Source organism: Leptonychotes weddellii, chromosome 14 (assembly GCF_054177405.1).
Source record: "Leptonychotes weddellii isolate Sample4059 chromosome 14, ASM5417740v2, whole genome shotgun sequence".
Taxonomy (NCBI): domain Eukaryota; kingdom Metazoa; phylum Chordata; class Mammalia; order Carnivora; family Phocidae; genus Leptonychotes; species Leptonychotes weddellii.
The window spans coordinates 76,064,720-76,084,499 of record NC_138382.1 but is presented as its reverse complement, the minus strand read 5'-3'; the positions used below and the strand labels follow the sequence as shown (position 1 = coordinate 76,084,499).

The window sequence follows — 19,780 nt, the reverse complement described above, 5'->3', positions numbered from 1 at the left end:
CAAAAACCTTTTATTTCTTTAAAGATTTATTTATTTATTTATTTGAGAAAGAGAGAGAGAGAGAGGGAGCAAGCAGGGAGGAGAGGCAGAGGGAGAGGGAGACAAGCAGACTCCCCACTGATCAGGGACCCTTACAACTTGGAGCTTGATCCCAGGACCCTGAGATCATGACCTGAGCTGAAATCAAGAGTTGGATGCCTAACCAGCTGCACCACCCAGGTGCCCCACCACCAAAAACCTTTTAAAGAAATGTACACACCCGGGGACGCCTGGGTGGCTCAGTTGTTAGGCGTCTGCCTTCGGCTCAGGTCGTAGTCCCAGGGTCCTGGGATCGAGCCCCGCATCGGGCTCCCTGCTCAGCGGGAAGCCTGCTTCTCCATCTTCCACTCCCCCTGCTTGTGTTCCTGCTCTCGCTGTGTCTCTCTCTGTCAAGTAAATAAAATCTTTAGAAAAGAAAGAAATGTACACACACGCATGCACACTCACTCCTGGGTCTAACAATTCTACTGGTAGGAATTCAACACAAAAGCCAACTGTGCAGGGACGCCTGGGTGGCTCAGTCTGTTAAGCATCTGCCTTTGGCTCAGGTCAGGATCCCAGGGTCCTGGGATCGAGTTGGGCACCCTGCTCAGCAGAGAGCCGGCTTCTCCCTCTCCCTGTGCTTTTCCCTCTGCTTGTGAGCACTCTCTCTCTCTCAAATAAATAAAATCTTAAAAAAAAAAGCCAACTCTGCAAAGAGATACAGAAAGGGTGGTAACTTCATGACTCGTATTTACAGCAAAGCTGGGAGTCTACTCTAATACCCATTCGAATGGCTACACTGCAAATGCAGGGAAGCGTGGGCAGGGAGGTGGAGACATGGGACCCCTCACACGCCGCCGGTGGGACTGTAAATGGTGCAGCTACTGTGGGACAGGTGGCGGTTCCTCCAAAAGTTACACACAGAATTTCCCTGCGCCCTAGCCGTTCCACTCTGAGGTGTGTGCCTAGAAGAACTGACAGCAGGGACTCAGCAAACACTTGTTCATGAACGTTCATGGCAGCACCATTCACAGCAGCCAGAGGATGCAAACAACCCAAATGTCCACCAAAGGCTGGATGGATAGACAAAATGGGGTCCAGCCACACGATGGAATGTTACTCAGCCATGAAAAGGAATGGAGTTCTGACACCTGCTACAACATGAATGAACCTCAAAGACATTACACCTAAAGCAGCCAGACACAAAAGTCACATATCGTATGATTCTATCTGCAGGAAGTGTCCAGAAGAGGCAGAGCCACAGGGACAGAAGGCAGACAGGTAAATTCCAGGAGCGGGGGTTTGGGGGGTGGGGTGGCGGGGAGGACAGGAGCTCACAGAGAAGTAGGCTTGGGGTTCTATTTTGGAGTGATAAGAAGGGTTTGGAACAACCTCGTGAATATAATAATTACCACTGAATTGTACGCTTTAAATCGGTTAATTTTATGGTATGTGAGTTTCACCTCAATTAATATGATGTTATATAAGGGATCACCATGAGGCTGTTATAAGTCAAGAGGTAGATGTTTAACTATTGATGTAGGAAGATATTCACAATATGTCAATAAATGAAAAAAGTAGTTCACAAAACTATAATGTAAACGGCTTTTTTTGGTCAAAATACATCATGTTTTTATGAACGCATAAAAAATGTCTCAAAGGAGTAACCAAAAAATGTTTGCTTTTGGCTTTCCTCTGCGTGCTCATTTTTAAATAATGAACATGCATTCTTATGTAACCAAAAAACAGGCTAACTGGGGAAAGAGACGCTTTCTTAAATTCACCCTGTTCTTTGTGAGGCTCTCAGGAGACTCTCCGCACATCTGCTGGCCTGGGGCTCTGGACTAGACTTCCTCTCTTATAAAGGGGGGGTGGGGGTGGGCTGCCGCCCAGGTCACAGGGGGAGGGGCAGGTCTGGGTCCTTCCCGGACCCCTCTCTCTGCGCCAAGGTCCTCCTAGGACCATGCTCACTAGTGTCCATCCCCACAAACCCTTCCGGCTGAAGGATTTCAGCTGAGGAATGAGGGTTTCAAGACCCTCTTGGGCTGACTCGTCTGCCACCAGGGGATGCTGCACGGGATGGAGCAGAGGCAGCTCTGGGCCTCCGGGGGCTCCCACTGCATCTCTGACCTCACTGGAAGTCCCTCCTTGAGGCCAGGCCCAGGCTTCAGCTCAGGGTGGGGCTCTTCCCAGGGCTTGGCCGCTGCTGCCAGACCTCGCAGCTGGGTGGCTGGTGAGAGGCGCTCTCTCAGGGTCCCAGCAAGCCCTGCGCTCGGGCTGGAAGCCCTCCCTCTCCCACCAGCAAGCCCAGACCTGGGCCAGGCTCTTAGCCTCAGTCACAGGGGCCGGGAGCTGCACCGTGGCCGGGGGAGCAGCTGTGGGGCCGATGCCAAGACGCAGGAAGGTTTTAGAAATTCTGCCTGGGAGACAGCATGTCCTAGGCCGGGCCTGGGGACCCTACTGTCTTCATGAGTAAGAGTGTGTGTGTGTGTGTGTGTGTGCGTGTGTGCATGAACAGATACATATTAGGATTCCAAGATAAAATATAGGACATCCGGTTGAATTTGGAACTCTGAATAAAATGAAGTTTTTTAGCGTAAGTGTGTCCCAAATGTTGCGCCCTGCATTTCTATTTGCTAAGTCTGGCAAGCCTGGTCCATGTGCCAGTGTCTGAGTGTGCACATTTGTGCAAGAGCACGCATACGTGTGTGTAGAGACATAGGCAAGGCCAGCTGTGTGTCCCTATACCCAGCAGAATGCAGGGGTGGAGGGGTCACTGAGTGCGAGCCCGCCATTGCCTACGTAGGCGGGTGTATCAATGTACGCGCGTGAACGTGACCGTGCGTGTTTCCAGGTTTGCCTCTGCACATACCGCAATCGTGAGACGTCAGATGCGCGAGTGTCTATGTATGCGCAGGTTCCGGAACAGCCAAGCTGGAAGCCAGCGTCGAGGTTTCCTGGGCGTGATTTTACAGGGGAGGAAACCAGGTTCCGCCGGCCAGCTGAGGTCTCCTGTGCGCACGAGCTCTGCGGGGCACGGGGAGGGCGCTCTGGGCTCTGACCCCGAGCCGGGCACCCTCCTCCGGCAGCACCCCGGCCCCACGACAGCCCTCTTATCACGAGGCACTTCACACTCGGGCAGAGTCGGGGGGAGTGCAGCTAGGGCACCAGCCTGCGCCCGGACACGTGTGCTCTCACGTGGGTTACATAAACGCCGTGGGCCATAGTGGTGGCCAGATGTTCAGTTTCTTCCTGGAGCCAGATGGCAGTTGATCCAGGAGTCCGTGCATTTTTCTAACTCCTGCTATCCTTCCTCTTGCCCCTTCTGGAGTTTTCCGCAGGCGGGGAAAGGGGCTGGGGACACGGGGGTTTCCTGCAGAACTGGTTGCTCCCGCTTCCCCCGGGCGGGGGCTCAGGATGCTGGGGTGGCCTCTGCAGAGATGCCAGCCCTCCTGGGCGGCTCCTTGCACAGTGCTCATCCCACACCGCCCGGAAGCGTCCCGGCCCCGCCAGCAGAGTGGTGCAGGCCTGGTCCCGGCGCAGCGCTCCACGGGGCTCCAGACCTGCCCCCAGCCTGGCGTGGCTCCCGCTCTCCCCGGAGCCTTGCTCTTCCTGTGCTGATGGGTGAGAGCCAGCTGACCCGAAACACTCAGTGCATTCGTGTCTGCCAGGGCTGCCTTCGCTCAGGGCCTCGGCTCGGGGGCTCAAACAACAGAAACACGTTCACTCACCGTTCTGGAGGCTGGAAGTCCAAGATCAAAGCCCCTCTCCTTGGTTGGTAGACCCCACCTTCTTCCTGGCTCTTCCCATGGTCTTCCTTTTGTGTGTGTCCTTGTCCAAATTTCCTCCTCTTGTGCAACACCTGCCCTGCTGGGTTCGGGCCCACTCTCCGGACCTCCTTTTAACTAAAGCACTTCTTTAAGGCCCTGGCTGCAAATACAGTCACGTTCTGAGATACTAGGGGTTAGGACTTCAATGTATTTATTCAGAGGGGGCGGGGGACACTGTTCAGGCCCTAATGCCCACGGTGGTGTGTTTCCTGGAGAGGCTCCTTCCACCCCAGCCCCACCATTGCTAGGCCGACGTTGCCGGGCGGCTTCGGAAACCCCAACTTCCTGCCCCTTATTTTGACATGACAACTTTATCGGGGGCCAAGTTCCAGGTCAGGGGGCCCTTCAATTCCGGCCGCGAGCTCGTTTGGAGAGAAGGTTCAGCCGACATGGAAGCAAACTTGACGGGGCTGGAGGGGTCAGTTCGTGGCCTGGAGCCCGGGAGGCTGGGGGCAGAGGTTCGGGGGCGGCTCCTCGGTGCCCTGGGCACTTGGTGTGGCCCTGATGGCCTCACTGGGCCTCGATGTCACCTTCTGTGAAGAGGCTGCTGGGCTGGCTGATCCCAGAAGCCTCGGATTTGATGGCGGGCATGTTTTCTGGGAGAGGGGCAGTGGGGCCGCCGACCATGGCAGCAGGTGGGGCTGGGACGGCCTGAGGGAGGCTCCCGGGCCAGGCTCCCCTCACTGCCCTAACACATCACCGCGTGCTTAGGGGCTTGAAGTAAGAGCAACTGACTGTTTTACCTCTTGGAGGGTCACAAGTCCACACCAGTCTCACGGCGGGGTGGGGGGGCTACGATCCAGGTGTGGCAGGGCTGGTTCCTTCTAGAGCCTCCAGGGGAGCGTAATTTCCCGGCTTCTAGAGGCCCTTCCTCGGCCCCGGAGGCCAGCAGGCTGAGCTCCCACGCTGCAGGCTCTGAGCTTTCGTCCCGCCCCCTTCCACTTTCAAGGACCCTCGTGATTGCATTGCGCCCACCTGGAGGAGCCGGGTTATGCTCCCTATTTAGGGTCAGCTGATCAGCAACCTTGATTCCATCCGCTGTCTCAATTCCCACCTAATGGAACATAGCCTCGGGTCCGGGGCATTTGGAAGCAGACGTCCCTGGGGGGCTGTTATTCCGTCCGACACAGCATGCCAGACGGGTCATCTGTTCCTCCCGGACCCTTGGGCAGTGGGGACTGTCATCGTCACCCTTGATTTATCTGCGGCTCTGTAGGTTGACGGCCCCCTCCGGGGAGCGGCAACACGGGGACTCACACCAGGGCTGTCCGGCTTGGAGGCCTGGCTCCTGGCCCCCGCCCCCCGCCGCCTGGGCATCGCTTCTGCTCCCTTTCCCATCTCCGGGGATGTCCTGTGAGGAGACTGTCACAGATGTGTGCACAGAGAGGGAGCAAGTTTTCACAGGGGGTGAAACAGAGCAGAGCAAACCTTCCAGAAGCCTAAGAAAACCAGTACCTACTCAGAGAGGCCTGGCTAAGAAAACGAATGCACATTAACTATACTGGAATTAGCGTTTGAAAATTCATAAAAAGGGGAAAGCGAATTCAGCAGGGGTGCAGCTGATGGCCCTGTGGGACCCTATGGAAGCACCCAGAGATGTGTCCGTGACATCCGATGACACGGGACGGCAGATTATAAAACAGTAGTCATTCTGCTTGGTGTGAAGTGTGTGTGAGTGTGCGTGTGTGTGTGTGTGTGCATCCCTACGCCTCTGTGAGCACACCGAAGGACCACCAGGACAAGTCCCAGGGCCACCTCTTCCCACGGTGGGGTTGCAGCATTTGGGGGGCCGGAGCCTCTCTTTTGCCAGGTCCGAAGTGTAACCATGGTGAGGCCTGGTGCTCTGGCCTTCCCCAAATCCTCCCCACCACACCGAACAGCTGTTTGTCCCTTTTCTGGCGCTGGAGTGGGGTTCCTCCCTCTCGCAGGACTTGAACCACAGTGATGATGGCCACAGAATCCCCGAAGCCCTGCGGTTGCCACGGAGATGGGGATAGGTGGTTAGGTAGAAATCGCACTTTCGCGCCACCCTGAGAGGTACTCCCCACCTCCGATGCTCCTATGACAGCCTTCCAGAAAAGCCGCTCTCGCGGGGAAGGAGCACAGACCCTCCACACCCCACCCTGCCCTGCCCACCCCCACACCAGGGTCCGGGCAAGCCACGCCAGAAGCCAGCCCGCACTGGTCCCACCGTGACATGGGCACACGGCCACCTCCAGGTCCCCGAGCTCCCACCTGACGCCTGCCCATCCAAGCCCCTAATCATCCTGCCCTGAGCGCCCAGGGGACATGCGCGGTCCTCTCCGGGGCCGCGGTGGTCCAGGCGGCTCATTCTTTCCTTTGCAACCTTTAATGTGCCAGGCCTAAGCTGGGGGCTCTGCATCCCTTGCTCTAATGCTCCCACCTATGCAAGGCTAGTATTAACCCCATTTTGTAGAGGGGGAAACTGAGGTTCAGAGGGCTCAGAGACCCGTCAGGGCCAGAATTTGAAGCTGGATCTGACTCCCATGTGTGCGCTCTTTTCCTCAACACCACCCTGCCCAGCCCAACTCCAGCTTGGCCCTCTGACCACATGACCTTGACAGAGGACACCCAGGTGTGGGAAGCTCTGGCCCACACCTCTGGGGCCCGGCCGCCTTGAGGGGACATGTCCTCAGGCCTTTTCCTTACGGCACCAGGAGCCACTGAGGGCTGGGGTGGCCACCTTCTCTGTCAAAGAGGCTCCGCCCAGATCCTCCCTAACATGTGACGGCCCTGCTGTCCACACCCCCTCGGAGCCCTTGGTCACAGCAACGTCAGGGACAAGCCACACATTCCTGCTCAGCCAGGGAAATAACCTTTGCAGGTTTCCGTGGTCACCATTCTTGCAGGTAGTCTCTGGATTCCTGTTCTTCCACACTCTGGGAAGGGATCACCTTTGCCATGGTGGCTGGGCGTGGGGAGGGGGGACGGGATGGGAAAGATTAGAGGTAGGAGGGCACTGGGTGAATTCAGGACCAGCTCCAGCCCCCAGGAGGAGTGAGCGGAAGCCCCTGGGGTCTGGGTCCAGCTGACGGAGGGGGAGGGGAAGGAAGGGTGGAGGAGGTGTATAGACAGCTCCTGGGGCTTGATCCTGCCCTACCTGACATCCAGCCTGGCACAGCGGCGGGGAGTCTGGCCGAGGCGGACTTCAGACAACATGGCAGCCCTCTGGCACAGTGGGATTTTACTTTGTTTTTTTAAAAAGCAGTACACCTGAAACTAATGAAACATTGTACATCGACTATACTTCTTGCCTGTAAAATATGGCTAAGTCCCCTCCTCTCCCCTCTCCTGTTCTTCCCTCTCCTCCCTTCCCCTCTCCTGCTCTCCCCTCCCCTTCTCCTCTCTTCCCCTCCCCTCCCCTCTTCTGCTCTCCCCTCCCCTCTTCTGCTCTCGCCTCCCCTTCCCTCCCCTCCACCCCCCCTTCCCTCTGCCCTCCCCTCCCCTCCTCTCCCCTCCTCTCTCCAGAGTCAGTTGTAAATTGAAGGGTCAGCTCCACTGAGCGGTGGTTTCTGAGAGGTTAGGAAAGAAGGAGAGGCCTGAGATCTGAAAAAATCATGCCCGTGCTGAACAGACTCTCAGAAACATAGAAGAGGCCAGCATTACCCTGATGACCCAAGCAGACACAGACAGATCAAGGACACAGCACAAACATCCCTCACGGATATAGAGGCAAAAATCCTTAACAAAATCTTTATCCAGTCCAATCTAGCAGTATTTAGAAAGGGTACTGCGTCTTGACCCCTGGGGTTCATCCCAGGTACGCCGGATTGGTTTACCATCCAGAAACCAGCTCTCAGAATTCACCATAAATAAAAAGAGCAGTTGTTGGCTCTGGTCATGGAAGGGCATTTACTGTACCCGCGTGAGCACATGCACACACTGCCTCTGGTTCCAACACTGGGGCTCTGGGAGCTGTTCCCTAGCCACCCCTGCCCTCCCACATCCCCCCTAGGTGCTCTCCATGAACAGTGGGGTGAGGGCAGGTTCCTGAGGAATTGCAGCCTCCCCGCCAATCAACCCCTCTCCTTCTGCTCTGCTCTTGTGGGCTCCCTTGGAGGAATCCATCCATGAGGCCTGGGTGGCATCCTTGAGCACAGACCTGCCAGGCTCCCACATGGAGGGCACCCCTGAGTCACACAGGACCTCCCGGGGACCACTGTCATCCCTATCTGACCGAGCAGTACATGGGGGCTCCGAGAGGGGATGTCACCCCTGCCCAGAAGTGCTGACATTGGCCTGAGCCTGGGTCTCTAGCACCCAGCGTGACCGACACCCCACAGGATGTGCCTCCCAGACAAGACTTCCCAGGGACCTTTCCTCTTAACCATTTATTAGGCACTTGGGATCCCACCAGCCCCCTCTAACCCTTAGGGGGGCTGCTGAGAGCCCTCCGTTCTTCAGAAACCCCTCCTCATCCTACAGACTCCAGAGACCACCCCCCACCCCCCGCAGATGGGCCCCAGAGGGCAGCCGCCCATCCCCAGCCCAAGGCTGGAGGAGGATCCACCGTGAATGACAGATTTCCAGGGTGGGGGCGAGTTGGGGAAGGAAGACACCCTCACCCCTTCTGCTCAGCATCTCAGAAACTCATCACCCAAGAGCATCTGGGGAAACTTGCAGAATGTATTTTAAAAGACTCCAGAAGCAGCCAATGCTCCAGATTGGAAGTTGGGGCTTTTCATCGTGGTGGCCTGGCCAGTTTGGTTCCCCAGAGCCCCTTTAGGGGAAAGACAAGGTGCGGATGTCCTGCACCCCCAGCAGGGCAGGGAACCCTGGGGGCTCAAGAGAGCAGCCCCGGGGTCTTGGGAGAGTGGGCAGGTGGGGGGGGGGCGGGAGGGTCCTGTCTGCAGGGACCATGCCCCGGCCCGGCTGTGGGGGGAGCCACAACCATGGAGGATGTGGTGAGGATTTGGGTCCCCTGCAGCAGGAGGGGCGGGTGGTCAGGCCCCGAGGGCTAGGCCGGTGGAACATTCTGGGTCTGGAGACCCAACTCCCGCTCCATCATTGGCAGCTGGGCCCCTCTGCCGACGGCAACGTGCCCTGTCCTTGCCCTGTCCCCATGGCCTGGCTGAGAACAAAGGTGGGTTCCTCCCCCAAAGGGTCATAGGTGTTATGGGTCGAATTGTGGCCTCCCCCAAAAGATATGTTGAAGTCCTAACTCCCAGTACCTATGACCGTGACCTTATTTGGAAATAGGGTCTCTGCAGATGTGATTAAGATGTTGGTTAAAACGAAGTCACACTGGAGGAGGTGGGTCCTGACCCCCCCGTGACCGCTGTCCTCAGAGCAGAGGAGACACGGAAGCAGGGAGAAGCTCCTGCCGGGGCTGAGCAGGGACGGAAAACTGTGGGGCCGTGGCCAGCATAACCCCAGGACCCCGGGCACCAGCAGAAGCCGGACGGGCAAGGCAGGGCTCTCCTCAGAGTCGCAGAGGCAGGATGGCCTCGCGGACCCCTTGATTTTGAGCCTCTACCTCCGGATCTGTGAGAGAATAAGTCTCACAGGGGCTTCAGGCCGCTGGGTTGTGGCACTTCCCTACGGTAGCCCTGGGAAGCTGAGCCAAGTGGCGGGGATGGGGGTGGTGGGCCCCAACATACTGCCGCCTGCAACCTTGGGCAAATCACCTCCCCTCTCTGGGCCTCTTTTTCTCATCCGCACCATGGGCACGTCAGTGGCCCCACGTCAGAGGCCTGACATAAGGTGTCGAGCCCTCACACACTAAGCGCTCGCTCCGGGAACCCCAAGCCTCGGCCCCAGCCTGACGCATCTCCCCCCCTACCCTGCTCTCTGGGCGCAGCCATGTGGGACTCCCCTTAATCTGTTGCAGGCATGGCCTCCTTGCCCCCTCCTCCCCCTGACCGGAACACTCTTCCCCTCCTTCCTGGCTGGCCCCTGGCCCGAGCTCTCCTGACGCCCCTCGTCATGGCTCTCCTCGGGCTCGCCTGTGTTGGCCTGATGGCTTGTCCACTGGCTCGGGGGCAGGGAGCCAGGGAGACCTGAGGCTGGAGCGAGAGAGGGTCCGGGCCCCCAGGGGACACCCCGACAGCGGCACCTTAGGGGCATCCCAAGCTGTTCATGACCCAGGCCCTGGAACCCCAGACAGTGACCTCAGGGAGAACGACCCACCAGCCTGGAAAAGTCTAGGAGCCCCTTGCCCCCTGAACACTTGACACCTTGGCCTGTCTGGGGCTGAAGAAATCCCACCCTGGATGTCAACAGAGATTGTCCTGCCCGGAAACGTGCGCCACGCGCGAGAGAGCACTTGGGAGAGGGTCCGCTGCCTGTCATCTGTGTCCTCACATGAAACGCACACCCATGACGGGTACTTGGAAATGACCTATCAGGTCACACGGAGTCCGGCCCCTGGGGGCCAAAGCGGCACCGACGCCCATGGCCGGGGGCTCTCCGCAGGCGGCACGCGACACCCGGCCTCCCTGGGCTCTGGAAGAGGCCCACTCTCGCTCAGGCCCTCTGGCTCGCGGGCAGCATCTCCCAAAATGTGCTTGAGGAGACAGCGGATCTTTGGGGGTTCGCAGCTGTTCCTCGAGAAAACGGGTCTGAGGCCAAATAAGTTGAGGAAACACGGAGTTGGACCGGGTCTGACAGGAAGCGTTTCTACAGGACTTGTCAGAGCCTTTATGACAGCAATGGACCTTGTGAACGGCCAGCATGGGGGCAGACTATGCAGCATTCCCCAAGATTATTTGACCACAAAACCTTTTTCTTCCAAAAGCGTCTTGCAGGCCGGCGTCCGGCAGGGCACCCGTCGGAAAGTGCTGCCCTAAGCTCTCGCCCTGGGTGGGCGGTGGCTGGGGGTGTCTTGTCAGGCATCGCACCGTGGCCTGGGGGCACGGCCAAGCGCTCAGCAGTCACGACGACGAAGGGACAGGTCAAGGCTCGGCCCTGCTCCTGCCACGTTGGTTCTCGCCTTCCTTCTCCAGGGCAGAAGCAAAGCACGGCTGTCCCACGGGCCCCCGGCCTGCCTCGAGAGGACACTCAGTCTCAGTGCAGGAGCGGGGACACTCGGCACTACCGGCCACACCGGCCCTCGGGGCGGCCTGGCTGAGGTCACCAGCCTCCAACCGAGATGGGGGAGATGAGGCCGCGGGTTTGCCGCCCCGCCCCCCACTGGCCCTGCTCCTCCTGTCCCCTCTCTCAGGCCACCCCGGGTCCTGAGCCACGGGCAGGTGGCTCACCAGGCGGAGATGAGCATCTGGCAGGTGTTAGAGGACATCCAGACCAGCTCCACCAGGCGGAACTGGAAGTAGCCGATGATGAAGCCCGAGATGACGTCCGTGATGTGGTGGCGGCCGATCATCACGCGCGACAGGCCCACACAGAAGGCCCAGAGCACCAGCAGGACGCGCAGGGGCACAGCCAGCACCAGGTGGCTGAGGAAGAACTTGGACACCATGGCCGCGCGGCTGGCGTGCCCGGCGGGGAAGGCGTAGATGTCCATGGTGAGGTAGTCCAGGAGGCTGGGGCTTGTCTCGAACGGGCCGCGCCTCTTGATGAGCTTCTGGACGCCGGCCACCGTCATGATGTCCAGGAGCAGAGCTGTGGGCGAGAGAGAGAGAGAGAGAGGCCCGAGGGACGGTCAGTGTCCCCTCACAGCTCAGCACCCCCACCCCGTCTTGCTTTCTTCCTTCCAGCCACACTCAGCCCTGGGCATGTTTCCACCTCAGGGCCTTTGCCTATGCTGTTCCCTCTGGCTGAACCCTTTTCCTGGGCTATCCACCGGCTCATGCCTTCCCGACCACCTGTTTACCACAGCCCTGGCACTCTCCACCCCTCCCCGACTTCCTCCTTACAGCGTTTCCCAGCCCTGACACATCACACACTTTCTTAGCATTTCTCTCATCTCTTCCCTGATGCTACAGGTGCTCCGAGAGGGTCCGGACCCAATTTGTTCATGGTGCTCGGGAAAGGTGCTGCATGAGAGGGTGGCTCATTGGGGGGTATCGCTGGCCCCTGGGGGCCCCTCGGAGGGCCTGACCCACTGCCCTGGCTGGCGACTGTTCTCGAAGGACCTCACTGAGGTTCCTGCCGTGTTGAGAGCAGCACATTACCACCCCTGTTTTTTTTACTTATTTTTTAAAAGGTTTTATTTATTTGAGAGAGAGAGAGAGCAAGCAAGCAAGCACGAGGGGGGGGTGAGGGGCAGAGGTAGAGGGAGAAGCAGTCTCGTTGCTGAGCAGGGATCCCAGGACCCTGGGATCATGACCTGAGCTGAAGGCAGACGCTCAACCGACTGAGCCACCCAGGCATCCCTCCATCCCTGATCTTTAAAAGTTAAGGTGAAATTCACGTCACTTACAACGAACCATTTTTAAGTGCACAGTTCAGTGGCATTTAGTACATTCACAGGGCTGGGCAACCATCACCTCTATCCAGTTCCTAGATATGTTGATCACCCCGAAAGGGGGTCCCCTACCCAGTAAGTAACCAGCCCCTGTCCTCCTCCCCACAGCCCCCTCATCTGCTTTCTGTCTTGATGGATTGGCCTCTTCTGGACGTTTCGCATACAGGGAATCATCCCCGCGGCACGGGCCCGTTCCTCACTGCCAAGGCTGAATAATATTCCCCTGTCTGGACGTACACGGTTGGTGTCTCCGTCCATCTGTCCGCGGACATCTGGGCGGCCGGCACCTCCCGGCTATTACGAATGTTTGTGTGCGAGTATTTGTCAGCGCCTGTTTCCAGTTCTTGTGGGGGCACACCCACGGGTGGGGTCACCGCGTCCTACGATGACGCTACGTGTCTCTTTAGGAGGGACCATGTCACATTAGTTTCTGCAGCAACCAAACCACACCATCCCCATGTTACAGACGACATGGCAAAGCCTTGGAGATGGGACCGTTCATCCCTGTGGCTCCTCCTTTCCAGAGGGTTCCGCCCTTTCCCTCCCCCACTGACTTATTCTCCCTCATCCTTCAGGCCTTGGCATGAACGTCACCTCCTCAGGGAGGCCTTCCCTGACCTCCAGGTCAGGCCCTGAATGGTGCGTTCCCAGCACATCACGTTTCCCCTCCTCGTCACTCGCCCAGCTGCAGCCAAGGAACCCTCTGGCTGATGAGACACTCGGCATCGGCTCCTCCCCGCCTCCCTGCACCATCCCTCCATGGAGGCCGGGCCGGAGGCCCCTCATTCACAGGTTTGTGCCCAGGGCCAGGCACAGAATGGCAGTCTCTAGATGTTCGTGAAGTCACTGCCTGGGGTGAATGGCCAGGGGTGTGAGCTCTTCTCCCATTTGGGAGCACGGGGGAGACCTGGGTCTTCATCCATCCTGCCTCCGCCCACCCACTCCGTGCTGTGTGGCCTTGGAAGGGGTGCTCTGTCTCTCTGTGCTGTTAGAGGAAGGCATCGTGCCAAGGCTCCGGTTTCACCCAGCTGATCACAGTGACATCCAGACAGCCAATGAGGGGGACCTCCGAGGAAACTGTCCCCACCATTAGAAAGGCCCCTGGAGACGCCTAGACGCCTATCGATCACAGCACCTGGAAACCCTTCTTCAGGTGACAGAGGAGACCAGGCATCGTGGTGTGATGGCCAAGCTCACGAGTGTCACAGAGACCCTGGTTCGCATCTCAGTCTGGGAGCCTCCTGGCTGTGCGACCTTGGACAAGTTACTCACCTTTCCTCACCAGGACGATGAGATCACAGACACCTACCTCCTGGAGGGGGTCAGGCCCAGGTGACCAGCCTTCTCAAGTGTGCCTGGGACAGAAGGGTTTCCTGGGACACAAGACATTCAGGGCTCAAACAGGGACGTCCCAGCACACTGGGGCAAGCCTGTCCCCCGCCATGCCTGGCACAGCCGGAGGGCCAGAGAAAGGTGGAGGATTGATGGCCACTATGCGATAATTCACTGCAGCTGCGCGATGGGGGCTTTTCTGGAAACTGCAGGGGATATCCAAATTGTTGGCCTACAGCGGCTCTTGCTCAGACATGGGGAAAAATCCAACCAACTTTTGGGAAAAAAAAATGATGCAGTAGGTATTCACTGTAGAAAGTTTACAAATTAGAAAACAAGAGTAAAATTTTAAATCACCTGTAATCCTGCCACCCATAGGTTGCCGCCGTTCCAGACCCTTATCCGCCTACAGAGCATGCATAGATTTTTTTTTTAAGGTTTTATTTATTTATTTGACAGAGAGAGAGACAGCGAGAGAGGGAACACAAGCAGGGGGAGCAGGAGAGGGAGAAGCAGGCTTCCCGCAGAGCAGGGAGCCCGATGCGGGGCTCGATCCCAGGAACCTGGGATCATGACCTGAGCTGAAGGCAGACGCTTAACAACTGAGCCACCCAGGCGCCCCAGAGCATGCATAGATTTAATAACATCTGTAACACGCTCTGCACACGGTTCCGTAACCTGCTTGGGAAAGTCTGGCCACACCCCTGCCCCCCACCCCCGACTCCCACAGCTGTGGCAGATGAAGCTCTGTGGCATGTTTATTGAAAGGTCCCAGCATGGGGCGTTCAGATCGCTCCCAAATTCACACTGCGTTCCCTGGTTAGTTGTGCGGAACTTCTTGGCCTTCCTTGTTACCTGCAACCCCCCCCAACCCCCCAGGGCTACTGCCTGCTATCTGGTCTCCTGGTTTGGGATCTGGACCCCTGGCCTCTCCCGGGCCTTCCCCTCTCCATAGCTGATATCTGCCCACCTTGGCAGGTGCCTGGCCAGCAAGGGAGGCCAAGAGCAGGGAGCGGTGGGCGGAGAGGCTGCCGGCCTGAGGGAGGCCGAGCCGCAGGGAGGGAGGGAACCTCGTTCTACAGGCGCCTACCCCGCATTTCCATGGCAACTCGTTCCGGGAGCTAGCCAGCTGGGGAGGTGTGTGGCTGGCCAGCCCACTGACCCAGGTGGAGGCCAGGCCCAGGCGGGGAGCCAGCTGGAGCCTGCGGGAGGTCACAGTCCCAGCAGGACGGAGGGACCGGGCCTGCCAGATCCCCAGGGCAGGGGGGAGCTGAAGGGAGGCAGCTGACCCCTGGGGCTCTTGGCCTCATGGAGCAGGAATGGCAGGAGGCCAGGCAGGAGGGGGGCAGTTCTTGGGGTGGAGGTTCAACTCACAGCTTCCAGGATCACGGGTGGGGTCAAGTTCTCCCTGCACTAATTAAGGACGAGTCCTTCACTTTTCAGGACCTTGACCCACTCACCTGTAGAGGGCTCATCGCAGGACAGTGAGCTCCTCAGTGCCCGAGAGGCGTCCAGCACAGCCTGTGTGTGCTGGTCGATGGCACGGCCGCTGTCATCCTCCCTCAGTCCCAGCCGGCCCGACCTGGCAGCTCCTGCCATCAGGCAGGTGCACCAGCGAAAGGGTTTCCTTCTGTGAGCTCCCACCAGGGTCAGACTTTTACATGGCCCCGTCCTGCAACCATTGTCACCTGAAGGGAAGTCAGAGCGTCCAGGGCCCGGGCTTCCCTGGTGCTGGGGGGCAGTGGCCAGCCACAGTCTGCATGTCTGGTGGGCTGCCGGGGTCTGGGGGGGGCTAATGTGGACCAGAGCCAAACCGGACACTAGCCACTGGAAGACACAGTTGTCTGTCCAACCGGTGACCAAGTTTCCCAGCCAAAAAACCAGGGCTCATCAACTTGGCAAGTTGCTGCTGGTTTGAAACCTGCCTTCCCAGACAAGTGTGAGTCCTGGCGAGGTGTCCACGGAGGCGTTGGGCGGGAGCAGCATTGGCACGTCTAGGCTGCCCAGTGGGGGCCCCCAGCTCAGGGCCCGGCTCAGATTCGGTGGCTGAAGGCAAGAAGGGCTTGTGCCCCCATCTCCCCACAAGCCCCAGCTCCCTGCATGAGTGGTCAGGATCCACAGGCCAAGAACTGAGCTAGACCCACACCCTCCACGCGGCAGCGGAGCGTTTTTTCCCCGGTGAAAGCATTTACAAAGACTCGGTACATGAACCAGATGACCGAGGCGGCCCGGTGGTGAAGCTGCGGGGGGGGGGGGGGAGGGAGGGCGGCTGGGCTCCTCGACCCTCCCCTGCCCCCCTGAACGGAGGCCTCGGAGGCTGCCTGTGTCCCATGATTTAAGAATCCCATGATTTAAGAACCCTGCATCTGAGCCTTGGGGAACCTGCTGCTCTTTCTGGCTGGTTCTGTCTCTTTTTTTTTTTTTTTTTAAAGATTTGATTTATTTATTTGAGAGAGAGAGAATGAGAGACAGAGAGCATGAGAGGGAGGAGGGTCAGAGGGAGAAGCAGACTCCCTGCTGAGCAGGGAGCCCGATGCGGGACTCGATCCCAGGATTCCAGGATCATGACCCGAGCCGAAGGCAGTCGCTTAACCAACTGAGCCACCCAGGCGCCCCTGGCTGGTTCTGTCTCTTGAGGCCATAATGCGGTAGAGACTCTACCCCTTTGCCCCGTGCCCCTCGGAGACCGCTGGGCCATCCTAAGCCGTGTTCATTCATTCACTTGACCTCCAGTTCTTGGGTAGGTCAGGTGGGGCCGGCCCCGGGCTGGAGAAGCAGGCTGGCCGAGGCGGCAGGCGGGCAGCAAGCCCTGGATTCAGAGTTCCCATACAGGTGCTGCCTCTGACCCGCCCCGAGCCGAGGCTTCCCTGGGCCTCCCACCCCCCAGCCCCGCTCCTGCTGCCCCGACAGGGCCGCCCTCCCCTCCTCCAGCGCCGTGGCCAGCCCTCCCTGTGACCGTGATTCTGACACTGTCAGCGCATAATCTACGGCCCAGAAATAGAAGCAAATGGCGCCATCACTCAGGGCTCCGTGAATTCCGCTCGCCCGCTGCCGTCAGGTTCCCTGACCTACATTCCTCCCGGACTTGGAGGGAGGCAAGGGCGGCCCCTCGGGGAAGGCCTGCCTGGCAGGACACTTGGGGGCGAGGGGCAGGAGAGTAGCCAAAGCCCGCTGCCCCCCGACAGCTAACCTGAGCGGGGCCGAGCAGGGGACCTCCCGGCCTCCACTCCCCCCCGCCGTCAGCCAGGGCACGCAGCTGGGCTCCAGAGTCAGAGGCCAGCTTCAAGGGCAGCTGCTTGCAAATTGCGTGACCTTGGCACGTCCCTCTGTCCGAGCCTCCCTCCCCTCATTGACAAAATGCCTGAGGCCGCCCGAGGGCTGCTTGTAGGAAGCGCTACCTAAACGGCGCCTGGGACAGGGTCGGGCCTCCCTCACCGTCTCTCATGCTCATCCTGGGGGCCATCTCCACGCTCAGCAAGCGGGACTCTGAGGTGCCTGGACCCCCAGGCCCTGCTGCCCCAGCGGCCTCCCGGCCTCAGAGCAGGGCGGGACCCTGCCTCAGCACCCTTTGTCCTCCCCCAAACCAGAGACCCTGGGGGCCTGTGCTGCCCAAGGAAATGGGGCTGCAGGGGTGCAGGGGCGAGGCAGGAACCAGAGCTTCCTTAGAAAAGAACAGCTATCATGGGGGATTTGGAATTGGCTGCTCCTGAGGTCTCCTGACTGCCTGAGGCTGGCCGCACGTGCGTGCGTGTGTGCGTGTCTGCTTGGAGGCAGGGGAACGGCTGGGATGACCTCTCATGGCCCCTGTGGAGGCCATGCCCTCAGGAAGGAGCAGAGCCAGGCCATTCGGGGGCTCCTTGTTGGCTGCTGGGGGGACAGGTTTGTGGGCTGCGACTCTCACTGGCTGAGGCTGGGAGTAGGGGTCCCAGCGCTCCTGGCCTGGGGGTCGACCCTGCCTCTCATCCCTCATTCCAGCTCTTTCAGGAGCTGGGGGGACCAGCCCACAGTGCTGGGGGGCAGTGTAAATGGGCCTAAACTTTCTGAAGGGCATTTGGCCTCAGACTTAGAAGTCTTTGCAACACATCTCCCTTGACTCAGCTCTCCGGCCTATAGGAATATCTCCTCGGGAAATAATTAGGGATGTGCCCCATGATTCATGGTCAAGGGTGGCCACTGCAGCATTCTTCGTAACACTGGAAACCGCACCAACCCCGTGCCCTTGAGTAGGAGCCGGATGAGACACATCGTGGCCAAGTCTAGACAATGGGGCACTCTGAGGCCAACGCCAATGATGAGGTGGATGTGTATTTATAGCCACCGAGGGAGCACGGTGGGGTTTTCTGTTAAGTAGGAAAGGACAAGCACCAAACAGGATTTAAGTAGGATGCCATTCTTATAAAATAAGATGTAAATGTGTTTATAGGCAGAGAAAAAAAGTCTGGAGGGCACCGCACTGAATGGTAACAGTGCTTCTCTCTAGGTGGGAAGATGAGGGTGATTTTCATGGTCTTTTTGTAATTCTGTATTTAAATTTTTGCTTACCACAAACAGGCATTACTTGGGCACATTTTTAAAAAGTTATTTTTACAGGGGCACCTGGGTGCTGCAGTCAGTTAAGTGCGTGGCTCTTGGTTTCCGCTCAGGTGAGGGTCTCAGGGCGTGAGGTCGAGCCCCACATCCGGCTCTGTGCTGGGTGTGGAGCCTGCTTGAGGTTCTCTCTCTCCCTCTCCCTCTGCCCCTCCCCGCTCTCTCTCTCTCTCAAATAAATCAATCTTTTTTTTTTTTTTAAGATTTGTTTATTTATTTGAGACAGAGCGGGGAGCAAGAGAGAGAGAGCACATGAGTGGGGGGGATGGACAAAGGAAGAGAGAGAATCTCAAGCAGGCTCCCCATTAAGGGCAGAGCCTGATGTGGGGCTCGATCCCAGGACCCTGAGATCATGACCTGAGCCGAAATCAAAAGTCAGACGCTTAACCAACTGAGCCACCCAGGTGCCCTTCAAATAAATAAATCTTAAAAAAAAAAAAAAATTATTTTTACAAAAGGACAAATATTGCATGACTGCACTTTTATGAGGTCCCTAGAATAGACAAACTCATAGAGACAGGAAGAAAGTAGTGTTTACTAAGAGTTGGGGGATGGATGAGGACATTCTGCCAAGTGAAGTAAGTGAATGAGGAGTTCTTGATTACTGGGGACAGAGTTTCACTTTGGGAAGACGGCAAAGTTCTGGAGGTGGATGGGGGTAAATGTTGCACACAATGTGAATGCACTTAAATGCTACTGAATTTTAGCACCTAAAAATGGTTAAAATCATAAATTTTATGTTATGTGCATTTCAGCACACGCACACAAAAGTTATTTTAAAAAACAAGCACACGGTTCCAGCAGGATGCAGCTACTGGGGAGGGGTGAAGGTAGCAGAGGAGTGGGGTGGGGGTGGGGGAGTCCTGAGAGTAGGCGAGAACCTTCCAGTCTCTTAACACTGGGACCTCTGCTCTGCTGGGTTGAGTGGTGTGTGTGTGTGTGCGCGCGCGCGTGTGTGTGTGTGTGTGTGCGCACATGCCCAGCACCTCTCCTGACCTGGGCAGCCCCTGACGTCACCCGGAGTCACGCCCCCAGCCCCAGGCACCCGGGAGGCCGACACATGGGCCCTGGCCTATCTCTATCTCCCCTGGCCTGAGCGATCCTGCGCACGTTCTGTAACCTTGCAGGTTTCCATTGCTCAACTGAAGAATCCAGATACTAAAGCCGGCTCTACCTATCTCTGAAAACCATCGAGGTACAAGGAAATCAAAACTACGGGCATTGGAGTCTGACGGCAACATCTATTCACTCAGCTGAGTGCCAAGCAGTGTAGACACGAGCCTGCCCAATTGCACGTGGCTGCAAGGGCAGCCGTTAGGACGGTGCCTGGGCAGGGGGCGGCTGAAGGCCCCCCAGAGGGACCGACACCTCACCGAGCCCCACTGAGACATGACAAGTGAAGCAGGGGTGGGAGGGGGACTGCTCTCCCCCTGCAGAGCTGGCAGGGAAGGCTAGGGGCAGCCTAGGTCGCCATCGATAGGGACAGGCTCTGCAAGTCTCGGGGACAGTCATCACCACGCTGTCCCTGAGAGCAGGACCCGGTGGGCGGTGAGGGAGAGCCAACAACACAGATTATATGGAGGGCCGGCCCAGGGGGGCTGGGTGGGCACAGGGGTGATGCAAG

General features: G+C 58.1%; 1 protein-coding gene and 1 long non-coding RNA gene across 2 annotated transcripts in view; one reads left to right on the top strand and one right to left on the bottom strand.

The window, feature by feature from the left end:
• Positions 1 to 4,097: 4,097 nt before the first annotated feature.
• LOC145717154 (uncharacterized) lies at positions 4,098 to 13,932 on the top strand. The gene is made up of 3 exons (XR_014140207.1): positions 4,098 to 4,269; positions 12,346 to 12,477; positions 12,813 to 13,932. It is a non-coding gene; the product is annotated as an uncharacterized LOC145717154 (long non-coding RNA).
• The window catches only part of PLPP7 (phospholipid phosphatase 7 (inactive)), an 18,424-nt gene continuing 6,195 nt past the window's right edge, over positions 7,552 to 19,780 (bottom strand). Inside the window, exon 2 of the mRNA XM_006734615.3 lies at positions 7,552 to 11,432. Within this exon, the coding sequence (XP_006734678.1) occupies positions 11,068 to 11,432 (365 nt within the window). The 3' untranslated portion in view covers positions 7,552 to 11,067. The remainder of the gene's footprint in view (positions 11,433 to 19,780) is intronic.